Source organism: Scyliorhinus torazame, chromosome 7 (genome assembly GCF_047496885.1).
Source record: "Scyliorhinus torazame isolate Kashiwa2021f chromosome 7, sScyTor2.1, whole genome shotgun sequence".
In the NCBI taxonomy this organism is placed as follows: Eukaryota; Metazoa; Chordata; class Chondrichthyes; order Carcharhiniformes; family Scyliorhinidae; genus Scyliorhinus; species Scyliorhinus torazame.
The window spans coordinates 47,864,448-47,882,854 of NC_092713.1; the positions used below are offsets into that span (position 1 = coordinate 47,864,448).

The following is an 18,407-nucleotide window of genomic DNA, read 5'->3' on the forward strand; positions in this document are numbered from 1 at the left end:
GCAGCTGTGGGTGGTGCTGCTGATCGCCAGCCGAGCAGGATTCTCCGGCGTGCGATTAGGGAAGCGAAAGCAAGGGCTTTGGCCCTCTTCCCCATGTGCAGTTCTGGCTGCTCCGATACCCCGAAGATTGCCACGATTGCGCATGGCTTCACCCTCACCTCCACAACCTTGGACATTGCCTTGGAGAAGGCTGTCCAGAACCCATCAAGTTTGGATCAGGAGTGAGGAGGAATTTGAACAGATAAGAATATGGGCTCCAGAGCTTTGGATGAGCTGACATTTATGGAGAGTAGAGGTAGAGAGGACTGCCTTGGCGAGCTGGCGGTTGGCACTATTTGGGATAATGGACGAGCCGGGAGTGCAGGAGGCGAAAGAGGCCGGTATCCTGGCCTTTGCATCCCTGGTAGCCCGGCGGAAGATCTTGCTATTATGGAAGGACGCGAAGCTCCCCAGTGTGGAAGCCTGGATAAATGACATGGCAGGATTCATTAAGCTGGAGAAGGTAAAGTTTGCCTTACGAGGGTCTGTGCATGGGTTCTTCAGGCGGTGGCAACCGTTCCTAGACTATCTCGCGGAGCGTTAGGAGGAGGTCAGCAGCAGCAGCAACCCAAGGGTGGGGGGGAGGGGGGGTCTCTTTCAGGGGGGGGGGGGGGGAATTCGGGTGGGTGGGGGGGACTTCCCTACGGGTACCTTTGACTGTCATATGGGGGGTTACTGTATATGGGGAAACCCAATGTATAAGTTTTGTATAATTTTTGACTGCTGTGTTTATGTTTCTTTCTTTTTGTTATGGGAGGGGGTTTGTTAAAAATTTTGTTGGAAAATTTGAATAAACATATTTTTTTTTAAATAAAAAAATGAATAAACACCTGGATTCCAGAGCACCACAAGAATTTTGAACATTTCTTTTAAACAAAAAATACCATCCTTGTGCAATTTAAAGTTGCCTGCTCAATAATTTGGATTGGATTGTAGTTTTATGACAGCCAAACTATTGTGTGACAAATTGTGCATCAGTAATCAGTACAGGTGGTGCAGAAGTACGCACTTAATTTATTGCCAGGATCGACCTTCTCTGCTAAATAATTCAGATACTCCCAACAGCCAAATTCTCAGGACTGATACTGTGTGAAACATGCTATCATTATTCATGTAAGTTTTCTCTGTCGCCACATTTTGCATCTGTAGTTAACTCCAAGATGACTGGCCATATGAAATAGGAACCTGAGGAGGACGTTCCGCCCCGCCAGCTTGCTCCGCCGTTCAATAGGATCAAGGCTTATCCAACATTCCTTACATCCACTTTCCTGCCCTTTTCCCGTAACCATTGATTCCCTTACTGACGAAGAATTTATCTATCTTAGCCTTAAATATACACAAGGACTCTGTCCTCACAACTGTCTGTGGCAAGGAGTTCCGAAGATACTAACTCCCTGAGAGAGGAAATTCCTCCTCGCTCAGTCTGAAATTGGTACCCCTTCATTCTGAGACTATGCGCTCTGGTCCTCGACATTCCCACGAGGGGAAGCATCCGTTCAGCATTTATACTGCCATGCCCCCTAGTAACCCCATATGTTTAAATGAGACCACGTCTCATTCTTCTAGATTCCAATGAGTAGTCCCAAACTAATTAACCCATGCTCATAAGACAATCCCTCTATACTGGGGGTCATCCTAGTGAACCTTCTCTGAACCGCCTCCGAAAGAAGATCATTCCTTAAAAGGGGACTAAAGGTCAGGTATATAGGTTCTTAGCAGCATGGTGGCGCAGTGGTTAGCACTGCTGTCTCACGACGCTGAGGTCCCAGGTTCGATCCCGGCTCTGGGTCACTGTTCGTGCGGAGTCTGCACATTCTCCCTGTGTTTGCGTGGGTTTTGCCTCCACAACCCAAAGATGTGCAGGGTAGGTGGATTGGCCATGCTAAATTAACCCTTATTTGGAAAAAATTAATTGGGTACTCTAAATTTAAATTTGAAAAAAAAGGGATAAGGAACTTTTATTTAGAGGAAGGAGTGGAGTCAAAGCATAATTAATTCAATGTGAGAAAACGTTCAGCCAGGCAGAAGAGAGTTGTGATGGATCAGGAATGGATTGTCTTCAGGGAAGAAACAGAGAACTCAGACTATTGTATTGGCAATAGGGGGTGCAGAAGGATTGGAAGTCGAATGGTTATAAGAAGAGAGTCATGGCCAGGAAGCTGGAAACTGATAGGATAGTTCAGTTAACATTGTCTCACTATTGTGGATTGGCGAATAGCACTCTTTCAGTCATTTACTAGAATGCCAGGCAAGATTATGTGCTCATGCTCAGATGAAGTTCAAATCCCCAAACTTGTTGACCCTGAAATGAGTACCAACTGAACCTGACTGAAAGAATGGATAGAAAACGGCAAATTGGGTGGCACGGCGACAAAGTGGTTAGCACTGCTGTCCCACAGCACTAGGGCCCCGGGTTCAATTCCAGCCATGGGTGACTGTCTGTGTGGAATTTTCACATTCTCCCCACATCTGCGTGGGTTTTCTCCGGGTGCTCCGGTTTCCTCCCACAGTCCAAAGATGTGCAGGTTAGGTGGATTGGCCATGCTAAAATTGTGCCTCAGATTCCAGAGGCATGAAGGTTAGATACGGTTCTGGGGATAGGGTGGGGGAGTGCACCTAGACAGGGTCCTCTTTCAGAGGGCCGGTACAGACTCGAAGTGCCAAATGGCCTCCTCTGTAGTGCCAATTGGCCCCCAAATCCTTGTTACAGCTTGCTGCAGTTTTTCGCCATTTAAATAACACCCTGTTTTTTTGTTCTCCCTTTCAAAATGAACAGCTTCAAATTTTCCCAGATTATACTCTGAATGGGCAAAACTGTGGCAGATGGAATTCAGTGAAAGCAAGTGTGAGGTTATCCATTTTGGACCAAAAAAGATAAATGGAAAGTGGTTAGGTGCAGTGGATGTCCATAGAGACTTGGGTGTTCAGGTGCATAGATTCTTAAAATGCAGTGCAGAAAATAATCAAGAAGGCTAATGGTATGCTCGCCTTTATATCTAGAGGATTGGAATATAAAGACACAGTGGCTATGCTACAGCTGTACAAAACCTTGGTTAGACCTGTCATGAGAATGTCGCTTCAAGAAATGTTTGGCTGCTAATGTTACTGCAGTGATGTCAGAGTGTGGGTGGCGCTGAGCTCTGGTTCTGCTTTTTAGTTTCACTTTGAGAAAAGCTTAGGTGTGTTTGTCTTTTTGGTGTGTTTTTCAGTGTGTTGCAGCTGAAGTCAGACAAAGCAGCTGTACTGCTGTTCTCTCTGCCATGAAAGAATATTGTAGCCACCTGGGTTGGCCACTTCCCGATTTAAAATGGAGATCCGCAAAGAATGCAGGAAAATTCAGCCAAGCCAGGAAAAACTAGCAAGTGCAAAGTCTCCTGTGTATTAGAACTTGCAGAAGCCCAGACAGCACTGAAACTCACAGCCATCTGCATACTAATGAGCGATCCCCAGGAACAATTGAAACATGTAAGGTGAATAAGGCCAAGCCAGACTCCTCGGCGCCAGCAGGAGCCAAGACAAAGGAAGGCCAACGGACACTCAGGGACCGCCCAGCGATCAGGGAACAACTCCAGTATTGGAGAAATTGATCCAAGTGATCGGAACGTAGTCCAATCACTTGGAACCAGATACGGGGTCCGCCCCGAACGGCGCGAAGCCCCTGGGGACTATAAAGTAGAGCCCCCAAGTTCAAATCGGTCTTCTTGGCAGGGTCACTCAGCAATTCGAATCAACCCTTGACAGTGAACTGCCCAAGCTGCCGCAACAACCAAGTAAGTCTCCAGTCAATGCACGCTACGAGATAGGCGCTTCTAGCTACCAGTCCATACCAGCTTTTGAATCCTGCAGACTCAGAATCGAACGAAAGACCATTTGTTCCCCTGAGCTGGTGGGCCAGTTCCGAAGCTAAGTATATGTCTTTTAGCGATAGAGATAGTCTAGCAAGTAGAGTTATATGCATGAGTAGTGATTTACTGTGTATAATAAATGTGCTTTGATTTGAATGTTACTAATTGGTGCATTGAGTTATTGATCAATACTTGAACCTCGTGACGGTATCATAAAGATACCTGGCGACTCTAGAGCAAAGATTATAGAAACAGAGCAAATTCAGTAAAGACTCAACGGGCAACAAATTAAGAGCCAACCAAAGTTAGCAACATTTACTGGCGACATCCTGACGGGACCCGATTTAGAAGCAGAGAGAAGGCATAAACGGGGGATTTTAAAGTTGGCAGGTTGTAATTAGTCGAGTGTCACAAGCCACAGTGCTGAGGCCTTGGCTATTTACAATCTATATTAATGATGAAGAAACCAAGAATAAATATCCAAGTTTGCTGATAATACAAAGCTAGATGGGAATGTAAACTGTGAGGAGAACACCACGAAACTGCAAGAGATAAAGATAGATTGAGTAAGCAAAACAGAGCGAACTGTGTACAATGTGAAGAAGTGTGATGTACTTTGGTGCTAAGAATAGTAAAGCAGACTTTCTTAATAAAGCGTGATGCTTCTAGATGTTAATGTTCAGAGAAACTTGGGTTTACTCGTAAAAGAACACAGAAAATTAGCATGCAGATGCAGCAAGCAATTAGGAAGGCAAATGGCATGTTGGCAGTTATTGCAAGGAAATTGGAGTACGGGAACAAGGATGCCTCAGTACAACTGTACAGTACTTTAGTGAGACCACACCTGAAGTACTATGTGCAGTTTTAGTCTAAGGAGGGACCAACTTGTATTGGAGGTGTTACAGCGAAAGTTCACTAGATTGGCTCCTGGGATGAGAAGAATGTCTTTTGATGAAAGGCTGAATAAATTGAGTAATGGAGACCAAAAGAATCTCAGTTTTAATTATATATCAGTTGTGTTTAATTCTCTGCAGGTGGAGTGCATGAGAATCATAAAATCATACAGTGGTTACAGCACAGAAGTAGGCCATGGTGTCCATGTTTAAATTAGGAGGTATATGGTGTAATGTTTTCTATATAAATACATATAACACTGTGTAAAGATTGGCTCCAGTGTTATCCTTCACCAGCTGGCTTTCTAGATTATCTGAATTAGCTGAACGCAGTGTTTGGCTTCTACACTTGGCCTTTGATTAGTGAGTGAAAAAATAACAAGGATCCTTGTTCTTGATCACTATCTAGTAACCTTGCAAGGGTGAATAGTGATGATTGACAAAACAACCTGTAATGTCTCCTGCAATTGTCTTGAGAATGTCGCTTTAAGAAATGGTTAGCTGCTCATGTTACTGCAGTGATGGCAGAGTGTGGGTGGAGCTGAGCTCTGGTTCTGCTTTTTAGTTTCACTTTGAGAAAAGCTTGGGTGTGTCTGTGTTTTTGGTTCGGTTTTTCAGTGTGTTGCAGCTGAAGTCAGACAAAGTAGCTGTACTGTTGATCTCCCTGCCATGAAGGACTATCTCTTGATCATTTGGTGAATTCAGAAATTTAAATGTTTTCAGTATTGAATGTAAATCCTGATGTGCTTCTGTTTAAAGGTTGTTAAGTCTTTTGGATGTTAAATGGACAGCTTAAAGGATTACTTAGTGTTGTATTCTTTGGGGGTTATCTTTGAATTAATGGTTGCTAAGATATTCACTGTTTGTTTTAAAAAGGTTAACTTGAGTTCATAGGATAAACAATGTTTTGTTTAAAAAATATTTTTCCATTTCTGCTGTACCACACCTCTAGAGTGGGCCATGTGCTCCCCATACCACAATCTATTAAAAGTTGTGGGTCAGGTGAACTCCATGATACACTTTGGGGTTCTCTAAACCCTGGCCCATGACACAAATAAGTAATTCACTAAGTTCACTGCTACAGCTATTACTTAAACAACAGTCATATGGATGGAGAGTTGGAGGGCAGCTGCTGCCCACAAAACCATGTTCCAACAAGCGATTAGCAGCTAAAGGAGACAAAAATGGAGATGATGATTTGTTGAGGGGAATGGTGCAATTCTGAAATTCTAAGTTTGCGCCTTGTTTCTGAGAACATTAGAAATCAATGTTATTTCTAATTATATTGCACATCAGTTTTTGTGTAAATTTTTCAGTTGAATTACATCACCGATGCAAAAAATGTCACAAACGCGAGACAAAATACAATGCAAGGAACAGAAACCACACTTACCATAAATATCAAAGGAACCTATCAGTTGCAAAAGGGTTGTATTGAGATAATTTGCTGAATGATGTTGGATGACAGCTTTGCTGTCATGCAATCTTGTGAATACATGAGATCTGACCAAATATTTTGCCATACCTTTCCATCGCTAATTCAGTTATTCTGCATGTAGTCATAAAACAAAAACACTGCTTTCTGCATCAGTATACATTTTGTTGGAATTAGTTTGCAGCTTGTACAATAATGTAACTTAACGATTATTGGGTTGCAACTTATCTCATCCTTTCCACCAAGGACTAATTTCATAAGCGAACCGTAATTTATTTAAACCAAATAGGACCTCATACATACAGTAGCTGGTGAAGTTGCCCACAGTAAAACTGACTAGAATTTGCTTTCTGAAAATGACAGAAGCACTCATATTTGGCTAATCTTAAAAAAAAACAGAAAAATAATCACCCTTTCAACAGCATACACCAGTTTAATTAATGTGCAGATATAGTAGCAGGCTTGTCCAATGTGTGGCCCGAGGGCCAAATGCGGCCCTTGTAAGCCCCTCTATGCGAACTCCCAGAGCCGATTTCCAAAATGCCAGTCAAACAAGTATGTTCGAATGGAAGAATCTGCATGGAGTTGCTCCTCCAATCAGATGCCGCTTCTTTCCCGTGTTTGCTACAGCAAATATGGGAGAGAAACGACCTGTGTTTGGAGGAGCAATGGACATCGACTGCAATGACTTTGGGGCCTTGGGAGCAGAGCCCGGAGAGCCAAAGACTGGGGCCCTTGGAGCAGAGGACCAGGGATCAAAGGAGTGGGATTTGTCAGGCCAGAAAGCAATGCCCAGGGATCAGAGATGCTGCGCCGTGGAGCTCAGGGAGCAAAGGTGTCATGCAGCGTGAATAAGGGAGGAGTGTGCTGGGGTGTGGGGTCTGGCCGTCTGGTCCGGGGTCTGGACTGGTCCGGCCGTGCGGACCAAGATCCTAGGAGGCTGAAGAGGGCCTACTGGCATCTGAGCACGTGACTGACAGGAGACTGTGTGAGCATGGGGTGTAAGAGAGAGTGAGCATGAGGGGCGGGAGAGAAAGAGAGCATGAGGGATAAGAAAGAGAGTGAGTGCTGAGCGGGAGAGAGAGCACAAGATGAAAGAGAGAGAGAGCGTGAGATGAGAGAGCGAACGCGAGATGGAAGCAAGAGAGAGCATGAGTTGGAAGAGAGCGAGAGAGCACAAGATGGAAAAGAGAGAGCGCGAGATGGAAGAGAGAGGGAGAGCACGAGATGGCAGAGCGGGAGAGAGCGCGAGATGGAAGAGAGGGAGAGAGAGATCGAAATGGAAAAGAGAGAAAGCGAAATGGAAGAGAGAGAGAGCGAGATGGAAGAGAGAGAGAGCGAGATGGAAGAGAGAGAGAGCGAGATGGAAGAGAGAGATAGCGTGATGGAAGAGAGTGGAGAGTGTGGAACCCCCACACCATGTTGCGTCGGAGCCGGCACGTTGAGAAAGTCCTCCGCGCCTGAGCGTGTTGACGCGGCGCCACTGCGCCAAATTGTGGGGGCCAGAATCAGTAGTGCCCGCGCCCGTTTCGCAACGGCATTCACGACGGCGCGAGCACTCTGTTTCCATTTCGCAGAATCCCGCCCATAATACTTCTCACACCTGAAAAACAGTTATCCATCATATTATTATTAGAGTCTGCCTTCTGGAAAAAAGGTTAAGTCCTGGCCACATCTTCTCGATGAGTAGTTTTTTCTCTGCTGATTATGATTTTGAAGATTTCGTGAGCACATTAATTATTGACCCACAGAATGCATGTTTATAAAAAAATAAAAACCAAAATTATTGAAGACACTCAGTAGGTTATGCAGCATCTTGTGTGGAGATAAAAGGTATTGTTTCAGGTCACTGACCTTTCATCAGAACTAGAGAAAAGTTATAATTGTAATAGTTTTTAAGCAAGTGAAATTGGGGAGGAAAGGTCCATGATAGGTGCACGACAGGAGATATTAAGTGACAAAAGTTGGTAGTGCAAGGCAAAAGAGTGTAGGTCATAAGTCCCTTTCATTATTCGCAGAATGCAATGTACAGGCCATACTCAATCAGCTTGCAAAACTCAAAACACAGTGTTCAATATCAGATGTGATTCTGCGGTTGGTCAACATTTGCTAAATAACCCCGACTGCGCTAAAAGTTACGCCGACAAGGGCAGCATGGTGGTGCAATGGTTAGCACTGCTGCCTCACGGCACCGAGTCTGTGTGGAATTTACACATTCTCCCCGTGTCTGCGTGAGCCTCATCCCCACAACCCAAAGATGTGCAGCGCAGGTGAGTTGGCCATGCTAAATTGCCCCTTAATTGGGAAAAATAATTGGGTTCTCTAAATGTGTACTGGAAGCTACAAATATTAATACACAGGGTTATGTTCCTTGCAAACAGAAAGGACATGTACGCACATTACTTAGAAAATTGGAGCAGGAGGATGCTATTCGGCCCTTCGAGGCTGTTCCGCCGTTCAACATTAACAGCACTGTGGGTGTACCTACACCTCAAGGACTGTAGCGGTTCAAGAAGGCAGCTCACCACCACCTTCTGAAAGGCATGTAGGGATGGGCAATAAATGCTGGCCTAACCAGCACCTCCCGGAAATGAATTTAAAATAAATATGATGATAGATGCTCATCCAACCTGTTCCCACTTTCCGCCCATATCCTTTGATTACTTTAACTCCAAGTGCTATATTTAACTCCTTCTTGAAAACATACAATGTTTTGGCTTCAACTGCTTCCTGTGGTAACAAATTCCACAGGCTTACTGTAAGGTCGTTTTCGGGCCGAACGTCTGGGTGGTTCCGCTGTGCTTTTCCCAGCGGTTCCCTGCTTCGACTCCTGTGGGTAATGTCTCTAGGTCGGACGAGTCGACCTCCTGCATCTCTGAATTGATGGGCTCAACTGCCTAGCTGGGTATCGCCGGTGGTTGTTCTGGAGGAAGGGGCACTACCGGCCTTGGGGGCTTTGGCCGGTCTTCGGGCAGCAGTACAGCCCAACTGCGAAGTGGTCCATGTGTTCGTTAGAGTATTTGTCCTGCACCCATATGGAATATGAGACTGGACCAGACCACTTTATTACCATACCTGGGATTCATAGCGCTATGTCTGCAAAATTCCAGATGTAAACAGTGTTGCCTGCTAAATATTCCCTAACGGGTCTGCTTTGTCCTGTTTTGACTTGTTCCTGTTGGCCGCGGATCCTTTCTCCGATGTCCGGCGAATCAAGGCTCAACCGCATGCACAGCCAACGTCCCATCAAAGGTTCTGTGGGCACCACCCCAGTGGTGGCGTGTGGTGTGGTCCGACAGTAAAAGAGGAAATGGGCGAGGCAGGTTTCTGGGGAACCTGAGGTCTGTTTCCCCATCCCGAGTTTAAATGTCTGTGCCGCTCATTCGGCCAACCCATTGGATTGGATGACGGGTGATGAGGTGCGGTGCACACATGATGGACCCTGTTTTGGTTTAGGAAGTCGATGAGCTCTGAACCTGTAAAAGCGATGCCATTGTCTGATACCAATACATCAAGAAGTCTGTGGACACTAAAGGTTTGCCGGAGCTGCACGCAATATTGTCATCCACTTCGAATGTGCATCCACGGTAGTTAAATACATTTCCCCTTGAAAAGGCCCTGCAAAATCCACATGAAGGGGACCATGGCCGGCCCGGCTGTTCCCATGAATTGAGTGGACCTGTAGGAGGGAGCTTTTGGTGCTCCTGGCACCGTGTAGATTGCATTGATAACTTCTCGATATCTGCATCTATTCTGGATCACCACACAGCTTTGGGCCAACATTTTCATTTTAGAGACTCCCGGGTGTCTGTAGAAGTCTTTTAAGATCGCCCCCGTCCGTGCTTGAGAATGACCACCCTGGAACCTCACCGTAGAATGCCATCCACCATACTGAGTTTGGCCTCTTTTGTGGTAAAAGCACGTTGATCCACTGGGGGGGAAGCAATGCTGGGCCCTGTATAGCACTATGTGGTGGATCCTGGCTAATCTGGACCTGTCTGTGTTCATGCCTTTACTTAGGCCACTGTCACTGGTAAAGAGTCCATAAAGTGCTGGGCAGCGATCACCTCGTCCGACGTGGTCGGTGTTGGCGTACTGGTGTGCAGAGGGAGGCGGCGTACTGGTGTGCAGAGGGAGGCGGCAGAGGGCATCCGCGTATGGAATCTTTGTCCCTGGGCCATGTTCCAAGACGTACTCATGCCGCCAAGAGCAGAGCCCAATGCTGATTGCAGGTAGACACCACCGGGAGATTGCCCTCTTTCTTTGAACAACCCTAATCAGGGCTTATGGTGTGTATAAGCTGTAAACATATGTCCATAGACACACTGATGGAACCATTATACTCCAAAAACCAGCGCCAAACCTTCTTTCTCTATTTAATAGCAATAATAATCTTTATTGTCACAATTGGCATACATTAACACTGCAATGAAGTTACTGTGAAAAGCCCCTAGTCGCCACATTCCGGCGCCTGTTCGGGTACACAGAGGGCAAATTCAGGATGTCCAATTCACCTAACAAGCACGACTTTCTGGACTTGTGGGAGGAAACCGGAGCACCCGGAGGAAACTCACGCAGACACTGGGAGAACGTGCCGACTCCACACAGGCAGTGACCCACGCCGGGAATTGAACCTGGGACCCTGGAGCTGTGAAGCAACAGTGCTACCCACTGTGCTACCGTGCTGCCCATATTTGAGTGTAATTTTGCTTCACTGCCGCAAAGTGCATGAAGCATACGCTATGGACTGCTCTGTACCGTCATCCATCCGGTGTGCCAGGACGGCCCTGATGCCATAGAGCGAGGCGTCACATGTTAGCAATAAAGGTTTTGACAGGTCGAAGTGCATCAGCAGATGCGACGATGATAGTCGTCACTTTATGTTGTCGAATGCTGCCTGCTGTGGCGGGTCCCAAAACTAACGGTGGCCCTTTACTAGCAACTGGTGCAGTGGGGCCAACACTGTTGCCATGTTTGGGATGAACTTGCCGTTAGAAATTAATAAGTCCCAAGAAAGAGTGCAGTTCTGTTTGATCCTTAGGCATGGGTGCCTGCCGGATTGCCCGCATCTTATCGGCCACTGGGTGTAACCCGTTTCTGTCCACCTTGTAACCTAAGTAGACTACCTCTTTTGCGTGGAATACGCATGTTTCACGCCGCAGGCGGACCCCGACTGCCTCGATTCGACATACCATGTCCTCTAGGTTTTTCTCGTGTTCCCGGTCGGAGTCATCCAGGTAAAACGCAACCTGTGGCAATTCTTGGAGAATATTCTCCCATCACTCGCTGGAATATGTTACATGCTGAAGAAACTCCGAATGGCAGCCTGTTGTATTCCGAAAAATCCCTGAGCATGTTGATGGTTACATATTAGTGCTGTGTCCAGAACTAATTGAAGATAAGCGTGGCTCATGTCGAGCTTGGTGAAGGTACGCCCTCTGCTAAGACTCGCATATAGATCCTCCATCTTGGGTACCGGATAATGATCCAAGCGGGATGCCGATTGATTATCATCTTATAATCTCAACAAAGGCGGGCGGAACCACCCTACTGGCACAACCGACACAGCCCAATCCGCAAACTCACCGGCCGGATGATTCTCAACCGCTCCAGACGATCCAATTCTACATCGACCTTTGGTTTCAGTGTTACCAAATATGCTACCGCACCGCCCTTCTCCGTTTCATGATACCTGAAAAGCAATTCACCATCGGGCAGAGAATCCAGCATTGGGCAAAAAATGGAAATCGATCCCGTTCCGATGCTCCGGTCCACTGCTGGCGACAGGATTGAGGTTCACACCCCCACCAGCGAGAGGATGCAAATGGGTCATTAAGACCCAACTGCGTCCTAGTAACGGACCAGGAATTATATTCTCTGGGCCAGCATGATTCTCTGGGCCGGGAACCACATAGGTGAGAATTGATACAGATCTTGACAAACATGGCTCTCATGCTATGGACCTCACGGTGGGCCAAGCGTGTAACTCTTAAGCCCCCAAAGTCCATCGGAGGGCCAACCCACCCCCACCAGATTCCCCCCCCCACCTCCCCCATCACAGAGCACCCAGTTGAGAGACCCCCACCAGAGACCCCCCCCCCCCCCCCAATTAGAGATATCCTGACCGGAGACCCCTACCTGGAAGCCTCCCATAAGAGTGACTCCTGTCTGAAAGCCTCCCATAAGAGAGACCCCTACCTGGAAGCCTCTCATAAGAGAGACCCCTGCCTGGAAGCTAGAGAGCAGTGAAACAAATCACTGCTTTAAAACTTGCCTGTGCAATACACCTGCTGACTCAGGCAGAGGAAGCATCACCTGTCAATTCCTGGAAAGAGAAAACCAGTCAGCTGGGTTTAAACCCCCTCAGATCTTTGATCTGCAAATCTTTCATTCATATCTCTGTGAAATTGCTTTCACCAGGATGTGATTGACAGCTTCCGCATACCCAGCTGCTGCATTGTTTCATTTACCTGCATTCATCTTGAGTGGCTTTGAAGTACCAAGTTCTTTAAACACTCTCACTTCCTCTTTTTCTCTGCAGAAAGCACTTAACTGGCTTTGATGTGGTCCATACACTGTCAATCATAGTTATAGTCTTTGAAGTACCCAGCTGTGGAAAATAACAACAGTTTATAAACATCTCGTTATGATTGACAGCTGGACAACATTAAAGGCAATCTCTCTAATTGGGGGGTTGTGGGAGGGTCGCTTTAGAACATAGAACATACCGTGCAGAAGGAGGCCATTCGGCCCATCGAGTCTGCACCGACCCACTTAAGCCCTCACTTCCACCCTATCCCCGTAACCCAATAACCCCTCCTAACCTTTGTTTTGGACACTAAGGGCAATTTAGCATGGCTAATCCACCTAACCTGCACGTCTTTGGACTGTGGGAGTAAACCAGAGGACCCGGAGGAAACCCACGCAGACACAGGGAGAACGTGCAGACAGTGACCCAGCGGGAATCGAATCTGGGGACCCTGGCGCTGTAAAGCCGCAGTGGTGCAGTGCTACCATGCTCCCCTACTGTGGGGTTGACCCAGAAAATCTGGGGGGGGGGGCTGAATTGCGTTGCGGAGGGAGGGGGGGCTCAGCTGCTTGACCTAGTTATCAGGATGTCAGCTAAAAATGACCCCCACAATTCTCGCCATGCATAAATGTGCATGGCTATGGATTGTCACTCGCTTCCTGATTCGTGCACTGCTCCCCTTCATTCGGCCAATTTCACATCTTTGTCGCTACTTTACCTTTCATTCCATGAGATATAACTTTGCTCACAAGCCTATTCTGTGCCACTATCAGATGTATTTGGAAATTCCATGCCCACTACATCAACAACATTGCTCCTATCAACCCTACTGGTACTACTTTAATGAATCTGGCAAGTTGAACACAATTTTTCCTTAACAAATCCGTGCAGGCTTTCATTTATTGACCTTCATTTGTCCACGTAACTTGTTCCAAATTGTTGTTTCTAGAAGCTTACCCACCAAAGTTAAACTGACTGACCTGTAGTGTAAAAACACTTTTTTGAACAAGGGTGTAACATTTGCAATTCTCCAGTCCTCTGGCACCCCCTATGAGTGTAAGGAAGACTCGAAAATTGTGGCCAGTGCCTTTGCAATTTCCATCCTCATTTTCTTCAGTATCTTTGGATGCATCACATCTGATCCTGATTTGGAAATGACAGGGTTCTTAGATTTTTATAGAAATCTTAATTTTTGTTTGGTTTACATAAGTTCAATCAAAGCTGCGGTGCAGAGTGAAAGTGGACCCATAACTGAAACTGAAATTCTTGCATAGAATACAAGTAGGAAGGATATTCAAAAGTTAAAACCAGTTATGGTATTGTTTTTGACTTTAAAGTTCATGGATATTTTGGTTTTACAGATGGCAACTACCAATTTTCGCATTCTTTTCCTATTGAGTGTAAAATGCCTAAATCCACTTGAGCATGTCCAAATAGTATCTAAACATAATATAATGAAGCACTCCTTATTCTGCCAAACTAAGATATATGCTTTGACAGGGTACTTGTTACATTGTAACTTGAATTCAGTTCATAAAGTGAGGAATTTCTTTTTAATGTCAACGTCTTGACATTCCAAGGAATTCTGTGCCTTTGTGCGAGACATTTTCATAAGAAAAGGTATTTCAGCTCACTGTCCAGCAGCTAATATATTGCAAAACCCCACATTTATGATGTTGATTGCATTAGTTTTGCACAGCTAATTGCAGCTCAAAAGCTAAAGTTCTAAAAGTCAACTTCACAAGACCCACATGTTTGAATTTGATGCCAGGTCTAGTAAAACGTAAAAGTAACTTTTGCCCTTGTTCAGAGTCACCTATAGTAACCATTTTAATTCACTGCACTTGTTGCAGTCGTAATGATAGTGAAATTGTCAGCGTTTGATGCCATTACACCTCTGAAACTTACCGGTATTTCTAGAGTTCGCCCTCCAGCAGTGGGAATCCAGAAGTTGCTGTTGGTGATTCTATGCGATTCTTAGGGTGCACTGGCAAAGCCTCTGCAGGCAGCAATCAATTAGAAATCATTGAACTTGTATTATAATACTGCAGATGTCGGCTTTTAACTCTACCTTTGAAGCCTTGAAAAATCTTTCCAAAAACGGACATTGACATTTACCCCAAGTATAAAAGTGAACCCCTGGTGTGAGTGGTTGCCATTTTGAAATGTGATTGGCACCCAACACAGAGTGGATGTGGCTTAAACTGTCCACCTCTGTAAAGCAGCCCATGTTGCCTGCTTGATCCCTTAGGTCTTTTTATATGGTACGGAAAGTAAAACATACATTTGTGGCATGGAAAATTGAGGCTGATTGCTCATACAAGTATAAGCATATTGTGGCTGAAATTTACACACTGCGTATGGGCAAAAACATGGGGCTGGACTCTTTGCCGCGCTACATTTCAGGTTCACCATACCAGCGGGATTCTCCGTTACGCCGGCCAGTCAATGGGGTTTCCCATTGTGGGGCAGCCACACGCCGTCGGGAAACCCCCGGGCTGCCGGCAAAACGCAGCATCTCGCCGGCGGAGAATCCAGCCCATGATTTTTGGAGCTGAGAAAACAGGGTTGACTTGTATGCAGGTTACTTTTTTAAAAATGTGTTCTCTCACAGGATGTGAGCATTGCTGGCCAAACCAGCATTTATTGCCCATCCCTAATTGCCCTAGAGACTTATATCCACCCTGTCAAGGATCTCAGGATCTTGTGTGTTTCAATAAGATCACCTCTCATTCTTCCAAACTCCAGTGGGTATAGGTCCAACCTGCTCAACCTTTCTTAATAAGATAAGCGCTTCATCCCAAGAATGAGGAATCCTTGAAGCAGGTCGCCTGCCTTCCTGCACTCCCCCCTGCAAATGTTCTCCGTTAACCTCAAACGTCAGTATGTTCTGCTGTATAATTGAAGGTGTGAAATAACTGTCTTATCAATTTATTTGAGCCTGGAGGTATCTTGTGTAATCGTGTTTTGATAGGTTTTGAAAGCAGCCCATGCAGAATCAACGGCAACAGCAACAAATTATGCGGCTGTCATTATTTGAGATTTGGTGAGCGTATTGGCTTGTATTACACAATGGGAAACAGAAAAGGTGCAGCATTATGTTGTCGTTAATGAATAAAGTCAGAACATTTCACTTGCCTTGAGGGAAAAGAAGCATGAAATATGATTCACCAGTTCTGTGATTATTTTTGTGGTAAAAAACGGGAATGGAATATAGTTCGAAGAAGAAATAAATCATATTATTTAGAAAATGATAAACAGTACACAGAAATAAGAGTTACTTGTTTGCTGAATACATTTTTATGTTTTTGGTTTTTGCAGAAGCAGTTATACAGAAGATTCTGGGGATAACTAAACATTACACCTTGACTTCATACCTGGACAGGTAGGTACAATGCAATGTACAAGGATATAGGAAGGGATAGTGCAACTTTGAAGTTAAAGGGAACGTTAATTCTTGGGGAGAGGAGGTGGTTCTAGTCGACAGTGTTATGAAATTATTATTAATTTTAAGCAACCTAGATGGTGCAGTAACAGCTTAAGTAAGGCGTGCTGCTAGTTTAATCTCTACAGGTGACTATTTTTTCAAATGCACGATAGCACAGTGGTTAGCACTGTTGCTTCAAGCGGCAGGGTCCCAGGTTCAATTCCCGGCTTCGGTCACTGTCTGTGCGGAGTCTGCATGTTGTCCATGTGTCTGTGTGGGTTTCCTCCGGGTGCTCCGGTTTCCTCCAACACAAGTCCAGAAAGACATGCTGTTAGATGAATTTGGATATTCTGAATTCTCCTTGTGTGTACCCGAACAGGGGTCGGGATTTGTTGACTAGGGGCTTTTCACAGTAACTTCATTGCAGTGTTAATGTTAGCCTACTTGTGACAATAAAGATTATTATTATTAAGTATGCCAAGATCATTCATGTTGAGAGCTCACCATGTCGAATGAATAGTTGTCAACCAAGCTTGACCTTTCGGGTGTATTTTGCCTATAGATGTTGACTCGGGTTCTGAAGATGATAATGGGTTTCTCCCTATCTCCTTTCAGCTTCTCTAATGTGACTGGTTGTTTCCTTATGCATGGTCTAAATGGGGAAACTTGCTACGAGTTTGAGATTGGTAATCAGGGATACTGGAATAACTTTTTGACGGTTCTGGAAATCACAAATCCTACCTGCTGTAGCTAGATAAATTAAAGGGCTAAAGGGTGGTTCCGGAGACATTGGTTGCATAATTCTTTTATCCAGTATTGTGTATCAGGAAATGCATAATTTGTATGGGTGTTCACGGAATAAATTGCTGAATGTGTTCCACAAGCTATGACTCATTCAGAATATAATCGCTGCATTTTCACCTGCGCTACATAATGCACCCCTATCCTTGCAAAGCTCTCATAACTTTGGTTGAAAGAATTGATTTTGAGCTAGTCATTTTATCCTCTTAAATTTCTCTGCATGCACTCCTCACTACTCTGCAATCAACTCTCTAACATTATTTCCTTGCATTCACCCTTCTTTCCTCCAAGACTGCCGTGGTACATTTTTCTTCCATCAACAGTAACTGCTGCTTCACCCTGTTTCCCTCGCCCTCTTTTCATGGCAACTTTGTCCTTCGCTCTCCTCTGTGCTTTCAAAAGTTTCCGAAACTGTGCTTTTACCCCTCCATCCATCTCTTGCCTTTCTCTTTCCTGCTTCTTTGAATGCTTATTGCCTAGCTCGCTATGAAGCTGGTTGGAATGTATTTCTGTTTATGAGAAGCAGTATAGTAATTTATATTTCTTTTTTTTTATAACCTTATGGAAACCTATTTTCATAACTTTACCTTACAATTTACAAATTGATCAATTTTGAAATGTTACTCAGATTTTAATATTATCACTAAGGTGCTTTGTCTTCAGTCAGTCATCTCTGATCACAAAACACTGTGCGACACCCATCAATTTTGACTTGCAGTACTTGAGTGTCACTTGAAACTTCCTTTCTGTTCTTCATGTGACCCTACTTCAAACTTGATACATTGAACAACGTCACGAGAGATCCATTAACATTATGTGGAGAAAATCAAACCGATTGTGGTGCAGTAAGCAAAATATGTAATATTCAGTAACTATCAAAGGGCACTATTTTATCTTGTAACCAAGTATACCCATTGAGCATTGCTAGATGATGATGAGTTTGATGATGCAATGTTTGAGAGCCATCTTCCGAAGATTGTGATGATTTTTGAAAGAATATTTATTTTAGTAGAATAAAAGGAGGCAGTAGAGGGCAGACACATCACCATCTGTAGGCATCTGAATGCACCCAAAACAGTCTGGTCCACAACCAGATTTCTCCACGGCATAATAAATATTGTCAGTCCACTTTCTCAAATGCATTTTTGCATCTTGAAAATTGTTAGGCCATTGTGACCACCTGTTCTTATAATTTAAAAAAATTACATCATATGTTGGACATCATCAATTGCATACTGTCTTTTAATAAAGTCCACATGATTTTGATTAATGTTATTAATCTCTCCATGTCAGGCCACGTTCATGCCAAAATTGTAACTCCACCTTCAGGAGGGATATTAGCTGATAACCTAACACATGTTTGTCCTCTTCTATGTTCTCAGTTTGTCACTCGTGCTTTCATTCACCTAAAATTATTTAAGAGATTTAATATGTGTCT

General features: G+C 44.7%; 1 protein-coding gene across 8 annotated transcripts in view; it reads left to right on the plus strand.

Annotated features, from left to right (window-relative positions):
- Nucleotides 1–18,407, plus strand: part of st3gal3a (ST3 beta-galactoside alpha-2,3-sialyltransferase 3a) — a 1,052,507-nt gene that overhangs the window by 737,317 nt on the left and 296,783 nt on the right. For all 8 annotated transcript variants that reach the window (XR_011948150.1, XM_072510649.1, XM_072510647.1 and 5 more), the window contains one exon: nt 16,063–16,126. Coding sequence is in view for 7 of the 8 variants with exons in the window: in XM_072510649.1 (XP_072366750.1) it covers nt 16,063–16,126 (64 nt within the window). In the remaining variant the exon portion in view is untranslated. The remainder of the gene's footprint in view (nt 1–16,062; nt 16,127–18,407) is intronic.